Here is an 18,747-nt window from a genome sequence, read left to right as displayed (position 1 = left end):
GGAGGTTTTTCCTCTTGTACCAAACTTCTTGTGCAGCCTGGGGTTAAACAAAAATCACCAGAGAGCTGCTGAGAACAGACACTTGTCATTAAAATATTTTGTCATTACAATCCAGTTTCACCAACAGCATCAACACAGCTGAAAAATGAACAAATTCACACATTCATAGATACTGTAGGAACTGGCCAGTATATGACCTGTTTAAATGTGCGATGTGTAGTATTTCACGAACTGAAAAAATAGCTTCACCTGTCATTAAAATCAAGGCTAGGGTGCTAATATGCTAACATCATTACTGCACACTGCTGCTTGATTGCGTGAGCTATTTTTCAAGGTCAGTGCGAATGTTGTTTCATGATTTTCGTAAAGACATTATTAAAACCCTACTTGACCCAATTACAGTGTATCAAAATTGGACCTGCACTCAGTTGGGCACTGGGTCAGGTTCAGGAACCAGGATTGATGAGGACTGATGGGGATTGAGGGCAGGAAATATTTATTTTCTTAATAAAGCTCATCAACATGTTGACATGGAGTCCACACAGCTCTTTGGGATCAATGGCTGACCAGCCTGGCATGTGTTTCATTGGTAAAGAGCTGATAGAGGTGCACACTGATGTTAAAATACTACACATAGCACCTCCAAATATGCAGGAGAACACCTACTTTTCATCAACAAGATGTCAGTCTTTATATTGATTTTCACTTCATATGTGGAACACATCTATTTTGTTCACTTCTTTGCTTGTTCAGTCTGCGTAAAACAGAAAACAATATGCTGTGCTTGCAGTTATGGAGGAAATCCTAGCGGCCAGGTCCAGACTTATATGTCCGCCTCACCTTTCCTTACACCTTTATCCCACATAACCACCATGTTTGGGTGAATCAGCACTGCTCTTCCCCCAGTGAGTCTGTGTTCTCCCCCAGGTCTATGGAGGCTGATGTGGCTCTCATCTTTCCACGCCCCGGACCGGGACCTGGACCTGGTCCAGGACCAGGGCCTGGTCCCCCAACAACGAGCCCAGCTCTCGCTCCACTGTGGCCTGGGTAGACCTCTACAGTGCTGGAGATGGACTGCAGGGAGCGGTCCTGGAAGTAGTGGAAAGCCTCTTGGTCCAGGTAGTTCTGCTCCTCGCGCAGGCCCTGCTCAAACAGCTTGCGCTTGTGTCTGAACTCGATCACTGTCTTAGTGTAGGAGTTGAGGGTGGTGACAGAGGCGGCCATGCAGCAGGTGAAGGAACCCCACGCCATGCTGGACAGACAAAGAGACAGAGACAGAGAAGGCAAGGAGGAGAAGACACTCAATCAACAACATATGCAGGCTGGTAATTCTCTATCTTTCTGTCCCTTCTGTAGCTTTGGCATTGCCTTTCAGTGATGCTGGGTGGATTCAGTTGTGTGGGGTCTGTCATAGTAATTTGATCGGTGTTTGCTCTAACCAGAAGTGTTGGACTGACAGACAGGATGGCCAACATCACTGGAACATACTCTGACACCGAGGTGTGATTGACCAGATGGAGGATTTACACGGTTCCCTCTGGGAATAAAAGCACTCAGAGAAACATCTGCGGTGATCCAATGGACGCTCTGAGCCTCTCAGCCTCAGTCTGTGCTTCAGTTAATGTTAGCAGGCTCATAACTGATGTGCTGCTAATTGAGAGAGTGTGGTGGCTCTAGAGGGAATAAGTCTCATATTAAGTAGTTAGTAAGGAAGCAATCAGTCCCTGTGCACTGAGGCAAATAATGTATGCCAAAAATAAATACAGAGCAAAGGTCTTTAAACTTGCTGAGCAAGAAAAACATGAAGACAAATAACATCAAAACCCAGAAACGGAGCAAAATGACTGATGCAATCCATCACTCTTTATCTGGGAGAAACAAGAATCAAAACTGTGGTAGAATTTGATAAAACACGGTTCGTTGTCAGTCACAGTGATTAATCACTTTTGCTTCCATATAATTTAACTATTGCAGTGCCGCAGTGTTCACTTACATGACCCAACATCTCAACATCTCCCAGGCTAAAGCTTTCTTTAGACAGTACATGTGAGTGCACATCACTCATCTACCTCAGAAAGAACAGAGCACATTCACACTCTTCATTAGTCCTGAAGGAGATTTTTTTTTCCCTTCAGCGGAGGTTAATCCTTCCTGCTTAATTTATTCCACTTTAAAGATCCTGAACGACTCCCTCATGGTCTTTAATGAGAGGCCTTCACTTGAGTGATTGGCAGAGAAAATCTTGTTACTAACAGGAGCAGGTGTCCTTGTTCCAAGTGTTTCACTCCTTCTGTTTTTGTTTGTGTTTATGTTTTCTTATTTTTATGATTTATTTTGCTGCTACCTTATTACTTTTACAACCTTTTAATTCAACCTTGGAATGGACAGATAAAAAAAAACATCTTGAACACAACAACAACAACAGGTTGCTTAACAACAGAGTCTTACACTGAGTTGTAAACCTCTAAACAGCGAGCAGTGAAGGTCTCATCTTGATAAAGTAACTCTGTCACTCCTTGTGTATCTGATCACCACCTGCTGAACACACCTCTGGGAACATTTATCGCAAAGAGATGTTTGGTGATTGGATAAACGAAGGGACGATGGGCCTGTCCGTCCACATTTATGAATCCAACATGGTGGATTTGCTTCACCTGAAAATATGCTCTCAGTCGTCCATCAAGTGCATTATATGACACTTATTATGGCCATATTTGTCCTTAGGGGAGAGGTTTCATCATAATTACAGGCATTGTAATAGTAATTGGGAACACACACGTGTGTGTCTGTGTGTGTGTGTGTGTGTTTGTTTGTGTACTGACCAGAATGACCAGCCGTAGTCCCAGCTGTGAGGCCTCCAGTCCTCAGGACCCAGACTGACAGTGATCTGGAACACCTGAGTGTACATCATGTGGGCTACCATACCCAGAAGACCTACAACACACACACACACAAATCATTTGTTACAATACAATTGTAGGGGAACAAAAACAATATTTATCTTATTTTGATAATACAAAACGTCACAGGGATGCTTTTTCCTGTTTTTTGTCTGTTCTCTGTCAAGAATATTCTGCCTCGCCTTCCTGTCCCAGTCTTTTTGCCTGGTCCTCTTTTGTGTTGTTGCTCATGATGTCAGTAAAGGCTGCAATTTTATGATACTGTGTAGCCAGTGAACGAGAGCACAGTTAGTGTTTTTGCATAATATTATGGTGTCAGTGAAATCTACCCTTGACCTTTGGGATATAAAAAATTCATCTCTATTTTCATCATGTGTCACAGTTAGCTTAAGCATTCTTGAGTTATCGCCACAATGTGTTTGAACATAATGTTTGAACTTTGACTACTAAATTCTAATCAGTTCATCCTTGAGATTAGATGATTTTCTGTGCCCAATTTATTAAAATGACTTCAAGTTATTCCTAAAATATTCACAAGTAATGGGTGAGTTATGGGTAAAAACATGTTTAGTGAGGTCACATTTACCCCGACCTTCAACAACTAAAGTGTTATTAGTTCATAGAGCCCAACAAACTTTAGAGCTAAAAGAGACTTTTGAACAAAATGTCCATATTCTGCTCCCCCAGAAGATAAACCCATATGATTTTAATGTCCTCTGATGGCCGCTCAGAACAACTTAAGGAGGACCATTAGTGTGTTTTCTAATTCTTACATAACAACACTAATAAGCACACAATAATCTGCCATGATAATTACAGCAAACAAAACAACAGTAAATGACTTCACATGTGAGTTACAGCTCAGAGTGTTAGCAGCAATACATCACAACGCATGGAATTATCATAATTAGTCATTATGCAGTATCAATTGATTTAACATGCTGGTTAAGAGGCATCCAATCAATTAAGAGCAGGCACCCAATCAGTCATAAATTTACAATAAATCAAAAAGCCACAGTGTGAATGAGCTGATGTGACATCAAATCAGGAGTTATACATCACAACCACTCGATCCACAGACAGAGCTGTTTATCTCCTGTCTGTGTGTGTGTGTCACATAGAAGTGTGTGACAGTTCAGAGCTACATGCCTGTAATCAGTCACTGAGGATATGTGTGTGTGTGTGTGTGTGTGTGTGTGTGTGTGTGTGTGTGTGTCTTAGCAGTAAATAAAACTTCCAAATTTACAGTTCTATAAAAAAAACCATCATTTCTCCTCGACCTTGACTTCTAGGAAATGTGTGTGTGTGTGCGTGTGTTTGTGTGTGTCTCTGTGGTCACATGACATGAAAGAATACGACATCATGCACAACTACGGACAGCCATGTACATCTGGTCAGCAACACACATGTAACATGACCTGCCCTGAACTGTAATGTCCAGACCAGCCCATGGAAAGAAGCTTGTTCTTTACTTTGTAATTAAAAGATAATGTTACACTGTGTTATAATAGTTTGATCCATCTTAGCCATGCCAGATGCTAACTAATCCAGCTAATCCAAAAACCATTAAAAAAGGTGCTTGAGGAGCTGAAGCTGTCAGGCAGACAGGGAGCAGTCTGGCATTTAAAGTGGCCACACCTTTACATATGCATACATGTAAGGCTTAGTGTAATTTAAACAGATGAGTTATTAAAAATTGTACCAGGCTGTTTATTTCTGCTTCAATTCTGCTTGTATTGCTTTTCTGATGGTTGTTCAAGGAATGGCATTTTGTGGCTCTGGCCTCGTTTTTCAGCCCCAGACGCTGGCCTTTGTTTGATGCCTACATACATCACCTTCACTGTGCTTTATTGTCAAAATTCAAATGAGCAGATCAGATCTACCTCTGCGATAGGTGAAGAACATGAATAATGATCACAGCTTCAGCGTTTTGCAGAGTAAATCCTGTAAAATGTGTCCCACTTTCCTGTTAAAAAACATCCTGGAGAGGAGAGAGCTCTGTGCAGCGTATGTGGTGGACGCTGAGCCAACTTCTTGTGTAAGAGGTTTAGCATGAGTTGGGAGAAGAAATCCCTGGCACAGACTCAGCGAGTGCTTCCAGGGGATAACCTCTGACCCTAACTGCCCTCTCACAAATCTGCATCAGTCGCTCTCGCCTGGTAATTCTCAGAGCATCTTTGTGCATTACAGGATTATAATAACTGTCTATACTGAAAGGTGGCTCCAGCTTTAGATTACTGGTCAGATTATTGATGATTGCTGTTAAATATCATTAATTAGATCTCACTGAGAGAGCGCAGGCTCATGGACAGCATGCTATCATCCATCTTACCGGACAGCACGGTGAAGACGGCGGCGAAGGCGTTGAGTTTGAGTCCATCGATGACATTGCTGGAGTGAAAAAGCTCCAGACACATAAGGCTGAAGCCGACCACCAGCAGCAGGATGTAGAGCACCTCAGACACCACCGACAACCACAACACACCTATAAACACACAACTCAGTTACACTGATGACAGTTAGAGGCCAACACAAGGTGAGATATTTGTTTCTGATCAGCCTGCAGCAGGAGGCCACGGTGTGTTTGATATTTCTACCAGCTTGTTTGGCACAGCTGCCTTCAGGTCATACAGAGCTGTACAGAGACATTATAGAGGATGATGAACAAGCTTTACAACTCCACCACACTCCCTCATGCTCTGAATCATTTTTAAAGCAGAATGGAGTTGTCATCCTGTAGCAGGAGATCCCCTCGGCATCCACTCTCACCACCAGATATTTTTCTCCACATGTATTATTTCTAAAAGGCAGAATGTCCTCTTGAATCGGTGCGGCTAATGATGCAGAATTAAACAGGATTATCTGCTCGGTTCTGGTGGGGATGTAGATGAAGTGCGACCTCCGGGCTGAGTTTGAACATCAATGAGTTCGGAGGAGCTGCAGAAGCCTCAATCTACCAATACTGATAGCTAATTTAGTGTCACACAGCTCTTCCAGCCGACACTTCCAGAAGATGAAGACTATGTCCAAGGCATGACTCTGCACTCCTTTATTTACTTTGCCACATGCTTATTCAATCATGGATCTGCCAATTAAAAATGAATACATTGCTAGACTCTCCAACCTTCTCATTAGCTGCAGCTCTAACAAATTCCAGGGGTATAAAGTGCCTGGAAGGGAAGTTCACAGCACTACAATATTGACCAAAAACAATTTTCTCCCGCTGTTTCTGTCGTATTGAGTATGTATCAGTAGACTGAGCAGACTTCATTAAACCTAAGACAGTAAATAAAACCTTCTGTGAGGGACTCAACCAGTACACCGCTGATAACAGGAAGGAAGCGGCTCATCAGTCCGAGTCTCATCACAAATGGATGTAATTACGCCTTTAATTACTGTGTGTGTGCCTGTGTGTGTTTTCCTGAGTGTGTGAGTGATGCTGAAGTGTCATACATTTCTGACAGCACATTTCAGAATTTCGTCTTCGTCAGAACGTTTCTGCTTGAAGACTCTAGATTAAAAGTGGAAGTGATGCTGATTATGCAACTCAATCATTAACGGATACACATTTATATATACATGTATCTATTTTATTTTAGATTAAAAAAACAAAACAGTAAACTAGGGTTAAAATATCTCGTGATTTAATGCGGCCCCAACTCAAGATTTATGTCAAAAAAATTAATATTTTTATATTAAATTAAAGTCTTTTACTTACCAAGTGGAAAACAAACCCAACTTTTAAAACTTCCAGATGTTTTTTTTTTACACGTTAACAGATTAGCTAATGATGTTAGCTCAGAACAAAATTGTGTTATAAGCTCATTTTCTTGATTCAATGATTCGATTTGCAGGAAAGTTTGAGGCTCGTCCACTTTTCTTTCCGTGCACAAACAGAGGCCATCAATTACTTAGTTTTATCTTTGTGTCTAATTTACATTTCTATTTTAGGCAGGCTTTTAATTTGGTGGTTACCTGATTATATTTGGGCTTAGTTAGATTTTATTATATTTTCAAAAGCTACACGGCGCTCGCTCTTTTGGCCCCATCTGTCCGTCCGCTCCTACAGCAGAAGCGATTTTGTACTTCTGACCACATTATCTTTTTAATTCCTGGCTGCCACTCTGCGAGTGTGCCCTTGTAATGAAATTAAGACTTTATTTTTGTTTCTGTTTTCATTAAGAACAGACTTGGATCTGACTGAGGAGCAGCTGTGTGTTATAAAACAGCAGCGAGCATGTTGGGCCCAAAGGAAGGCAGATTAACATATTGTATCCTTGTGTGAGAAGCAAGGTCGCCCCGCTCAATACATCATATCATCCACCACTGCTCTGTGCAACACCACTGCTCTTCTTCCAGATGGCATTAACAGATGAAACCATCAGAGAACTTTCATTATTAACTACCTGCTCTGCAGGAAACTGTGAATTAGAGGCTACGCCCACATGCACCAAAATATTCTCTTTTTTCTGGACACTCAAAAATTCCTTTCATGCACTGCTGGATATAAACACCGTGTGCTGTTAGCAATAATCTGCTGTGAGGAGGAGTCCTTATGAGTTGGAATAATTCCTAATTATTCAGCAACTTCAGAGACATTTAAATGTATTCTGAGTCTGATATTATACAGGATTTTTTTAATATTTCGGTCAATGTATCACTGATAGAAACATTCAATTACTTCTTCAGCATCTTTTTTTTTTTTAAAATCTGCTTAAAATCTGGATTTGAGCAAAAGGCATCACCCCCATCTTTGTTAGGCTACAGGCTCCAATAACTTCCATAAATCAAAAGTGACAACACACCAGAAAACACTTAGACTGTTTCATATCAATTAATACATGTCACTTTCCCTTTACTTCCTCCTTCATCAATAGACAGAGAGTTACAGATGCTTAAAATTCAGCATTTTAGGATCTCTGCAGAGCAGCTGAAAAAACACCTGTGGGTATTATTGTAAACATTGTAATCAGTTGATAGCCATGCTTGTAGATTAAACTGTAGGCGCTGTTTGAACTTAAGGTCTCTCTCGTCACTTTTCACACAACTAAATAGAGATTATCCTTGAAGAAACCCAAACCACTATTTTAAACATTTTAAATTTACTATAACCTTAACCAAAGAGCCTCTGTAGATAAGAAGTGAACACAAATGAACCCTGTCTTAGGTCTGAGAGTGATGACCCCACTGTCCACCCTGGTCCCCTCTGACACAGCTCAGTAACAAGTAAGCCCTGATTTTGCACAAATACACTGCTCAAAAAAATAAAAGGAACACTTAAACAACACAATGTCAATGTGAAAAAATGTGAAATCAGCCTGTCCAGTTAGGAAGCAACACTGTGTGAATCAGTTTCAGCTGCTGTTGTACAAATGGAACAGACAACAGGTGGAAATGAGAGGCAATTATCAAGACAAGCCCTATAAAGGAGAGGTTCTGCAGGTGCTGACCACAGACCATTTCTCTGCTCTCATCCTTTCTGCCTGATGTTTGGTCACTTTTGCATTTTGTCAGTGCTCTCACCCCTAGAGGTAGCATGAGGCGGTGTCTGCAACCCACACAAACTGCTCAGGTAGTGCAGCTCACCCAGGATGGCGCATCAATGAGAGCTGTGGCAAGAAGGTTTGCTGTGTCTGTCAGCACAGTGTCCAGAGCATGGAGGAGATACCAGGAGACAGGCCAGTACACCAGGAGATGTGGAGATCGTTCTTCTGGGTCAGTAATGGTGTGGGGAGGATATTTTTGGAGGGCCGCACAGCCCTCCATGTCCTAGCCAGAGGTACCCTGACTGCCATTAGGTACTAGGATGAAATCCTCAGACCCATTGTGAGACCATATGCTGGTGCAGTGGGTTCCTTCTGATGCATGACAATGCTGGGCCTCATGTAGCTGAAGTGTGTCAGCAGTTCCTGCATGATGAAGACATTGATGCTATGGACTGGCCTGCCCGTTCCCCAGACCTGAATCCAATCCAGCACATCTGGGACATCATGTCTCGTTCCATCCACCAATGCCACGTTGCACCACAGATTGTCCAGGAGTCGACTGATCTGGTCTGGGAGAAGATCCCTCAGGACAACATCCACCGCCTCATCAGGAGTATGCCCAAGTGTTGTAGGGAGGTCATACAGGCACGTGGAGGCCACACACTCTACTGAGCCTCATTTTGACTTGTCTTGAGGAATTTCAAGCTGGATCAGCCTGTAATGTGATTTTCCACTTTTATTTTGAGTATGGTTCCAAATCCAGACCTCCATGGGTTAATCATTTTAATTTACATATTTACATTGGTCATTTCTATGTTATTTTGTCCTCAATGTATTCCACTATGTAATGAATGAAGATTTTTCAATTGGAATATTTCATTCATTGAGATCTTGGAGGTGTTATTGTAGTGTTCCCTTTATTTTTTGAGCAGTGTATAGTTTGAAGCTGTTGCTGCAGCTTGGGAAATGGCAGAAAGCTCTAAATTCTTATATGAATTGTTGCAAGAGTGTAATGACACACCACTGAGGTGAGCCATCTGGTGAAAAGATACCTCAAAAACTTTGAAAGCTGTGTGTGAAGTATCAAATATTTCTTCTGTGGTTTTTCGTTGGACTGGTGTGAACAGGTGGGAAGCAGTGGGGAATGCAGGCGATGCCTAATGACCATCATTACTCACCTCTCTCCGATGCTGGGGCCAGATCAATGAAGCTCCGACACTTCTCACCTGAGAGGAAAAGAGAGACAGAGGGTGAGGGTGGGAGGGAGAGAGGAGAGAGGAATGTAAAAAGGAAAAGAGGAAAGGAGAGGTGAACAAAGCAAGGTGAGCTGGGAATGAAGCGCAGAGGGAGAAAGGTGGGAAAGAGGTGCAGAGAATGAGGCGATTAGAGGAAAGGAGAAAGAAGATGGGTGGAGAAAAGAAGAATAAAATGAGCATTAGCGCGTCAGACTGATACTGGCTAATAATGTGTCAGGATGCAAACAAAGACATAGTGTCTCCTGAATGTCACTCTGCTGTTATTTCATTATCTACCTCCATACTTTGTAGTAGCAACACTGTCCTGACAGGACTGACATTGCACAGTGCCAGAGGTTAACACAATGGTGTTTTAGTTTATGAACTCAACAGTATTAATGTGGTTGCTTTCTATTGATTGATTTAAATTATTATTCTGTGTGATAAGAACAGATCTGGAAGCAACAGAGGAAAACTACCAGTCTGTGCTTTATGCAGGTGAAGAATCATTCCTCATGACTATTTCTGTCACTTCTTTGTTCAGACAATTAGGTGGAATTATTATGTGTAGACCTGGAGTAAGGATATGGTTAGCCTAGTTTAGCATAAACAGAGTACTGAAAACAGGACTGAGAACAGTGCACTATGTTAGCATTGTAAGTGTTCAATATTGTGAAGAGTTATTGGAAACCATTGGCCTATTTTGTTGGTGTCAAATTCCCTTATGCAAAATAGTCACAATAATATATGTTAAATATTCTCCAGTGAATCTCTTACAGAAGTAAACTAAAGTAAACAAAAGTTATAAAAGTAAAAAACATCTTTGTATACTGTAGTTTCCTCTCTTATGCTTCTTTTTGGCACACTCTGCTGCAGAGAGTTCATCAGCACTCAGTGGTACCTTGCAGGTCACAGATCAGTGGCCACAACACGAGCTATAATTCAGCCTCTGCAGTGTCACAGGACACCGGCAGGCCCATCCATAACCAGCCTGAACACCGACGCCCTCGCACCAGCGTGCACACTGAACCCCCCAACGCACAGTAGCCAGGCCGACAGATAAAGATACACTCTGTTTGTCTGACAGATACTCAGGGTCCATAAAAAAAAGATTAAAACATATAATTACTGCAGCTTTCCTTTTACACATGCAGTCTGCTGTTAAGAAACACACATGAAAGAGACTGTTGAATATGTTGATGAAGCTGCAGTGAAAATGTGCTGCGGCTAAAAGGTGAGGAGCAGTGTCTGATTAGGACATGAATCTAAAATGTAATTAAAGAGTGAGCAGGCTTGTCTGTGACCTGACAGAACTAACAGCATAATCAGTATCCCTACACCTACCTACAACATGCAGACGACCACCACTCTGCTCTAAAATGTCAATTATCCAAAAAAAAAAAGTCCCAGTCATCAGGCTCACCGTCTATCAGATAATGAAACTGATTTTTTTAAAGAGGCTTCGGGTGGATTCAAATGTCTTTTCTTACACTTTTAGTTTCCTGCTCTCACTTTCACGCCAGAGTTTCATTATTCCGTCTCCCTGCAGCCAGCAGTTGTGCAGTCTCTTTAATCAGTGATCCGATGTCATTCAGGGGTTAATTGCAGCTGTAATGAGTATGAATGGTTTTTGTGAAACAACAGCTAGCGTACCATTACTTCAACAGCAGCACATCTGTCTGATTTATTCAGCTGCCAGGTAAAGCCCAAGGCACATAACTTTTTTGTTCTATTAGTTTTTCTCTACAAACTCAGACGTCTACATTACCCACAATGCATTCAACAGGTGCACACTTAACATGTAGCATTAACAAAGTTTACACTAAACAGGCTTTTGAGAACATGCAAAACAAACTATGAGCAGTTTCAAGCAAAAGTGCACATTGTGTGAAGTAAAGCCTCTTTTTGGAGCCGCAGACTCTGCTCTCATTACTGCTGTTTAAACAGTATCGAGCTGAGCTCCTTACAAGTCTCTTTGCCAGTCATGCCAGATTGTAGTGATGTAATCCAGTGAGTAAGCCTCAATGAGGCAGAGACGGAGTGACTAGTATTTTTTATTTAACCTTTAGTTGTCCAATTGGCCTCACGTATTAGGATACAGAAAGATTAATGATGATCAAAAACTTTTTTACTGCTGCTGCCTGAGAAGCAGGAGAATGGAGATGATGCACAGAGAAACTGATGAATAAAAAGTTGTGTGACGCCCATGAGTCCAACCAGGCTCCAATGACACTGTGACTCAGAAATGCACTTTTTCTTAATAAAGCAGAAAACAATGCTTCTGTTACTTATGAGGCCATATTATTCTACTTTAACATTGATAGACAGGTGACTGATGTGCTGTGTCATCTACACATGGGAGGTTTCTGTGCATAAAACATGTCAGACTTCAGCTCATGACAGTATATGTGAACCATAAGGCCCTATGTTCAAACGCACCTCGATAACAGAGCAGGCTGATAAATAATTGCTGTGTCGTGTTTGCATATCTTTCAGAGCGGCACAAAAGCCTCCTCTTATCGGGTGTCAGCCGGAATAATTTATACGTGTTGAATATTTAAGAGCAGAAACATCTGGAGCTCCACCGATCTGATGTGTGGATGATGGTTTAGCAACAGGTGTGTCTGACAGAAATGGTCTCTAAGGGAAAAAAAGCACATGTGTATATACAGTCAAATGATCCAACACAGCGTTTCACAATAAAACACAAAGCAACAGGTTAGTATGCAATCCCAGTGTAAATGTTACTTTATACTGAACCGAACATCCTGTCCCGAAAGGTTTAGGTTGATTATTGTTACCACACAGCCCATTAAAGCCAAATATATTGTGTGTTTACTTCCCAGCTTAGTTTGGTTGGTTCTCACAGTTCAGTAAAATGTCAGCCATCTGTTGTTTTCTGTCACGTCTGTCTCTGTGGGGAGCTGTACAGGAACACGTTCTGGCAGACGACAGAGATTGAAACAGACACTGATGAATTACAGGTTGTAAACAAAGCTGCCACACCAACAAGTTCATGTCACACTGAGAGCGTCACTGTGTCAAACACAGGCTGAGAATAAAGATGGACGACAAGAGATGGCCAAAAAGGCGCAGTCAAAATAGCTCAATCGCCCTCTGGTGGTTGGTTGAAGCCCACCACTCCATGTTAGCAGAAGTGAAAAAACTCGCTGCCTTCACCAGTATAATGTAATATGATGTCTCTATTTCAGTCTTTAAAAAAAACGAAAATCTCAGCGTATTTTTTCCGGACACATATTTAATTGGATAAAAACACTTGACAGCTAATTCGAAAGAAAGAAAGAAAGAGAACATGGTTGGAGCTGACAGCAACCAGTAATGGTGCCCACTTGTCAATCAAAGTGGCTGTTTTATCTATTACTTCGCCCCTTTGTTTACTGAATGGGGAAATGATCTATAACGACAAAAGCAAGCGGTCATTTGCTATTTATTTTTCGACCCAGGAGGTTGTTACTGTAAAAGTGGCCAAACATTCACACGATGTAAAATTAAACGTAAATATATTGCATTGTGCAGACTAGATGTAGTGATGTAGTGTTCTCAGCAGCTAGTACCATGCTTGGATAGTAATAAATGTAAATTAGTGAAGGCTGGTGTCTTCATTTGCATGTAATCATCTCAGGATGTCCTCTTCTTCTCTCATCATTACCTCAAAGGTGATGCAAACAGACTAGTTTTGTCATATAAAGACAAAACGTATCACAGAAAGCATTGTGTCAAATGTTAATTAACAAAACTATCTTAGAACATTCTTTACCCTGCAGTGCCACACGCTCCAGCTTCTATAAATGGCCTTGTATCAGTCAGAAGGGACTGATCATTTGTCACAAGACAAACTGGGTAAACGCGCAGTTTATTTATGGGTGCTTGTATCCACCAAAACACTTTGATAAAACTCTAAAGCTGCTCCACAGCTGTGAGGCCAAAATGAGCAAATGTTCATGGGTTCTGTTAATAAAAGTCTCTCAGGCCCATTACTAAGCCAGGCTTTATGTGACCTCTGTTAGTTTTCAGCCTGGTTGTTTTCTGTCCTCCCTCGACTGCCTGCTGTTTGCACCGGTAGAATCACCTGTCCATACGTACCTAGATCCACTTCACTAATCAGTCCCTGCAGTATTTAAACCTGAAGCTCCACACCTCACCATTTACCGCCTTGTTTTCGACTCTCTTCTGTTTTCCTGTCTGGTCTCACTGATTGTTTTTTGACCTCATCTATAATCTGGCTTTTGCCTCAGCATGCTCCCTTGTGTTTTGTGTGTGCCTGTTTGGATTTGCAACCATGTACATGCCTTTTTTTGCAAGCTTATTTTTGTTCTTTATTTATTTGTTTCTTATAATGTCATTTTGAGCCCCAGATTCCTGTCGTGATCACTGACACTGTTATTGAAGCTGGTGAAACTGAAATTTAACGCAACCAAAATGAAGCACAACAGCATCTTTACTGAACGTCAAATAATGTAGTATACTAATATAATTTGCAGGTTAAAAACAAGCCGCCACTTCTGCACGTAACAACTCAGCTGCCTCAACAACAGACTTGACTTCAATCTACAAACCTGTATTCTACTCAAACTCCTGCTTGTGTCACAATGCAGACCATCAAACACCTTGAAAATAATAATAAAACATTGAGTTCAGCAGGAAACCCTCCATATTTTCTGCCGCTGGGCCTTCCTGTAGAGTTCATCATCACTCTTAACACACATGAGCAGAGACAGAGGAAGGCACAGCTCGATATGCAAACATGGCCCCATGCCCTCTCACAGGTGTTGTTATCAGATCTGATCTCAGGTTGATCACTGATGCTGTGACGGGAGTTGTGGCTGTGCTCTTCATCCTGCTTATGGAGCAGCACAGGTGCTGTATGAAGAGGCAGACATGACGTTGAATCTTTATCAGCTGGAAATCAAACAGCGAGGGCTGAATATGTTGTATTCAGAGCCCCTAAACTCACCCACAAGGACAATTAACATACATGTATATGTGGTGGAAACACTGGAGGGGTGTAACGGTTTGCGTGCTCAGACTGTTTGATGCTCAGTGTTTGGTTCGTGTGATCCAAACACTTCCTGTCAGATGTCTCTTTATGTGGACGCACTCACCTCCTGGAACAGAAACTCTACAGCGAGAGTTCCACCCCAAACTTCTTGGCTGAGCACCAGTTGTTGGCAGCATTCCCACACCCATACTTTGCTATGCCAGAAAAAAGAATTAGTATGTCCCAATACATACTATGTCAGATGCAGAATGCCAAAAGTGCTCAAGATGTCCCACTGCATTCAGACGCTTTTTGCAGCATGCCTCACTGGATATTCTGCAGAGAACACCACATTCTCGGGGTTTTGTGTCCCCTTACATTTTTGTTATCAGTTGTCTTCACTTGCTTTTCTCTTTAGGAAAATATCATGGCTTGGATTGAACAACCTCTGCAGCTTTGCCAGTTATGACTAGTTAATGTGTCCTGTCCGACACATCACAGGATTTACACGCACTTATTCACACACATCTCAGAAGGTCATGGACATGGTAAGGATGAACTACCAGCAGAAGATGACTATGGGAGAGGAAGATGAGATGACAGTGTCAGCATAACTTCAACACAAACACACAGACTTTATTTCTCTGTCACAGACACAGTTTCTCATACCCTTTATCTCTGTCTGTCTCCTTAAGCTGTTTATTTACATTATGCCAAAATGCTTAAATACACACACCAAGCAAACAGTTTGTGATGCACTACCTACTTTCACCCTCTCTTTCTTTGCAGAACAGAAGCAGCAGATCCCATTTGTTTGTTTTCTTCCCTGCCATCAGTAAATAACATATCCTCTTAGGTGGGCAAAATAGTAGAAGCACTAATGGAGTTTGTGACAGACACAAAAAGGAAGACATTACTGAGTATGGACATAATGGCTGTAAGTGTGAAAATTTAGTATTTTGTGTATTTATTGTGTATTCTAAATAAAGCTCATCCTAACTGAACCTTTTTTCTGAAATTGAGAAGAAGTGTTTTTCACTATGATGATCACATTTTGATCATCTATGGATGAGTCAATTGATAATGTATTTATTCATCTTACAATGAATCTACTCTAAAGACAGTCTGGGCCACAGCAGTGTTCAGTATGCCAACACACTCTGAACAGGTCCTCACAAGCACACCAAAAACTAAAGAAAATCGACAGCGCTTTGTCTTTACGCACGTTTCATGCTGGTGTTTTTGGATCGTGCGTAAAGACGAAATTACTGAGCTGGGTGCTGGAGACAAGATGTTGAACTATTTCATGTGAAACCCCACATTATCAAAGCAGCTATGGTTCGAATTGTGTCTAATTATTTTTGACCACACGTTTAAGGGGTCTTCAGCCTTTAGCCTCGCCTTGTATTTCACTTACAGTCTCCTTGACTGTCGAACCCACCTGCCTCATGGATGTTTTCCTCACATGAGTACCAGATTCCGGTGTGGAAGCGGCGGAAAAGGAAGCGGTCGTCCCCGGTCTCCCAGCTGTAGTGCACCTTGTTCTGATCCGTCTCATTCACGCCGTAGTCGATGCAGTTGTGGTGCCGCTGCTTGCTGCAGTTAGGTTTGGGGACGCGCTGGGTGCCCTCGCACCAGTATGTAGTAATGAACGCGGTGGTGGAGAAGAACAGGGCCACGAGGTTCAGACCCACCGACAGTAGCGCGCGACATTTCCGCGTCGTCTTCATGATCTCGGAGCCGGTGCCCGCGTCCGCGCAGGTGGCATAAAGTTCATCCAAGAGGAGGCGGTCAGAGTTGGAGAGGCATGGCGCGGCGAAGACGCACAGAGGAATTACGCGCGCTTCCTCTGCCTCCTCTCTCCTCTGTCTGCCACTTTGTCCTCAGGTGGTCCGACAAGCCGTAAATCAGAAATATCTTCTTCCAGCATCACATCTGACACCTTCCAGTCTCAATGTGAGAAAAAGAGAGCTGCTCCACCTTCAAAGAGCAGCGCGCTCAGTGAGGAAACGTGATGCTGAGAGCGGAGCATCTCTCTCTCTCGCTCTCTCTCTCTCTCTCTCCTTCTGTCGGTATGGTTTCTTGTGCGTCATCACTGTGGCCAGACCCAGAAAACTCGTGCCCACAATTATTACACATCATCTTTTTTCTTTTTGACAATCAGGGTTTTTGTTGTTGCTGTTGTTATTGTTTGTTTTGACGAAAGTTCTTGTTCTTGTTTCTTCTTTGTCTGAAATATCTAATCAGCAATTTGAATGATTGCCATGAAATTTACCTTTAAAGTCTCATATTCCCCAGAGGAGGAATCCTAATGATTCTGGTGGTCATCCAATCTTTTCTCTGGTATTAAGGTCGTTCTGAATGTCCTATTTCAAACAGTTTTGTAGGCTGAAGGGCAAAATCAGAGTAGATTTTTTTTCCTTCCAAACACATAATTTAAATCAATCGATCTAATTATCACAAAGCTGGTCCAGCTCTGAGGCTCTGAGGCCATGACAGATGTGTAATAATGGAGCTTGCACGTTTGTGTTATTTGTTTTTGCAGATGTGACGTGGTCAATGAATATGTAGAAACTGACCAGCCCCTTGTTATTGATCAGCCAACAACAAACTCCCATCAACAGCAAGCTCCCATCTCCAGGCATGAAAATCACCAGTGACAAGGCCAAGACGCCTACCGCACCAATCCATTACCGCTCATTTTATAGCTCCCTCCTCCAGATCAATACAGCAGTGTGTGTGTGTGTGTGTGTGTGTGTGTGTGTATGTTTCTGTTGTATATGTGATCTATGAAATCTTGGTCTGATTCAGACTGGCAAAGCACCTCAGGAGAGTCAATAAAGAGAGCAGAAAATGGTGCATTGATAAATGTGTGATAATGTTGTTGGATTTATCTGTGGTCAAACTCTAAACAGTTAAAATTTTAACAGTTCACACAATCTCACAATCTCTCACCGCTCAAACACATTAAAATGTCCAGGCTGACTTCAGGCAAAGAAGAAAACCTGGATCCTGGGGATTAGACTTTTTAAGGAGCTCGTTGATCTTTTTCAGAAGCAAACTTTAGAAATGTGCAGAGAAACATAGAAACGCACAGTGTACAGACTCTGGTGTAAAGCACTTTCTTTGGTTTAGGCTTGAAGAGAAATTCTGCCGTACTTCATATTTCATAAATGTTACACTGTGTGCTTGAGAATCAGGGAATTGATGCAGCTTTTGGCAAGAGAACATGTATCAGAATCAGCACTCTTACAACGTTTTACTAAAATTAGTATGAATAGAAATGTGTCTAAAGTCCAGTTTTCACATCAAGGATGAAGTTTTTACACTTTTGAATAACCTGCCTGCGTCTTCTTCTGTCTGCTCCCATTGGTCCCTTTGTGAATACACCATGGAAACCTCATGATTTCATTAGTAAAGAAAATCTCCTTCAGCTTTTATGCCAGCATGTAATTTGGTTCCCTTAGAGCTCCTAAAATAGAGCTCTGAATCATTTGGTATATGTGACGACTGAATCCTGTCCCTGGCCTGAAACGCACACCTGCATCCCCTCTTACACATACAAACACACACGTATATTTTGCAGGGCTGTTGGATAGGCGTTCCTGACAAGATTTCCCATTGGATATACGGGACCATCTGTGGGTTTGCTCCAGCTTTGTTTGCAGTCTGAATAAAATCTTGGCACCAGCCTGTAGATCACGACATCTGAGTTAACACAGCTCACTGCAGCAGCAGCAGCAGGTAACGCGATACACCCCAGGTGGCAACAACAACCGCATCAGCACACCTCTGCTATACCCGAACACCACACCAAACTTATTTCCAAGTAAGCACTCTGGATTTAGAAAGTCAGGAGCTCCAGACTTTAGCACAAGCTAACCACAATCAAGTTCTATTATATATATTTTTATATATTACTGGAAAAAAATGTGCAGATACAGAGAATTATTTGATTCAGGGGTGAACTGTCCCTTTAGAGTAAGCAAGTGCAGCTACAACCTCTTTTCAGATGTCATCAGAATGAAAACATGAGGCTGATATATTTCAGTCCTTCAACATTTTCTTCTAAAATGCGTTTATTGTTATGAATTCAGGTGTTTTAAGATATATTTAATGTCTTGCTG

The 18,747-nt window shown here is 41.9% G+C and overlaps 1 protein-coding gene across 1 annotated transcript; it reads right to left on the bottom strand.

Moving 5' to 3' along the window:
- Positions 1-885: 885 nt before the first annotated feature.
- Positions 886-16,568, bottom strand: gsg1l (gsg1-like). Its single transcript, XM_028412438.1, has 5 exons — positions 16,062-16,568; positions 9,565-9,612; positions 5,233-5,385; positions 2,823-2,934; positions 886-1,252 (listed from the first exon to the last, which is right to left on the bottom strand). Exons 1-5 carry the CDS (start codon positions 16,348-16,350, stop codon positions 886-888), a joined length of 969 nt encoding a protein of 322 aa, XP_028268239.1. The 5' UTR covers positions 16,351-16,568.
- Positions 16,569-18,747: the final 2,179 nt, after the last annotated feature.

The sequence above is a fragment of the Parambassis ranga genome, chromosome 8, assembly GCF_900634625.1.
Source record: "Parambassis ranga chromosome 8, fParRan2.1, whole genome shotgun sequence".
NCBI classification, from domain to species: domain Eukaryota; kingdom Metazoa; phylum Chordata; class Actinopteri; family Ambassidae; genus Parambassis; species Parambassis ranga.
Note: the sequence above shows the minus strand (reverse complement) of the source record. Positions and strands in the feature narration are given on the sequence as shown.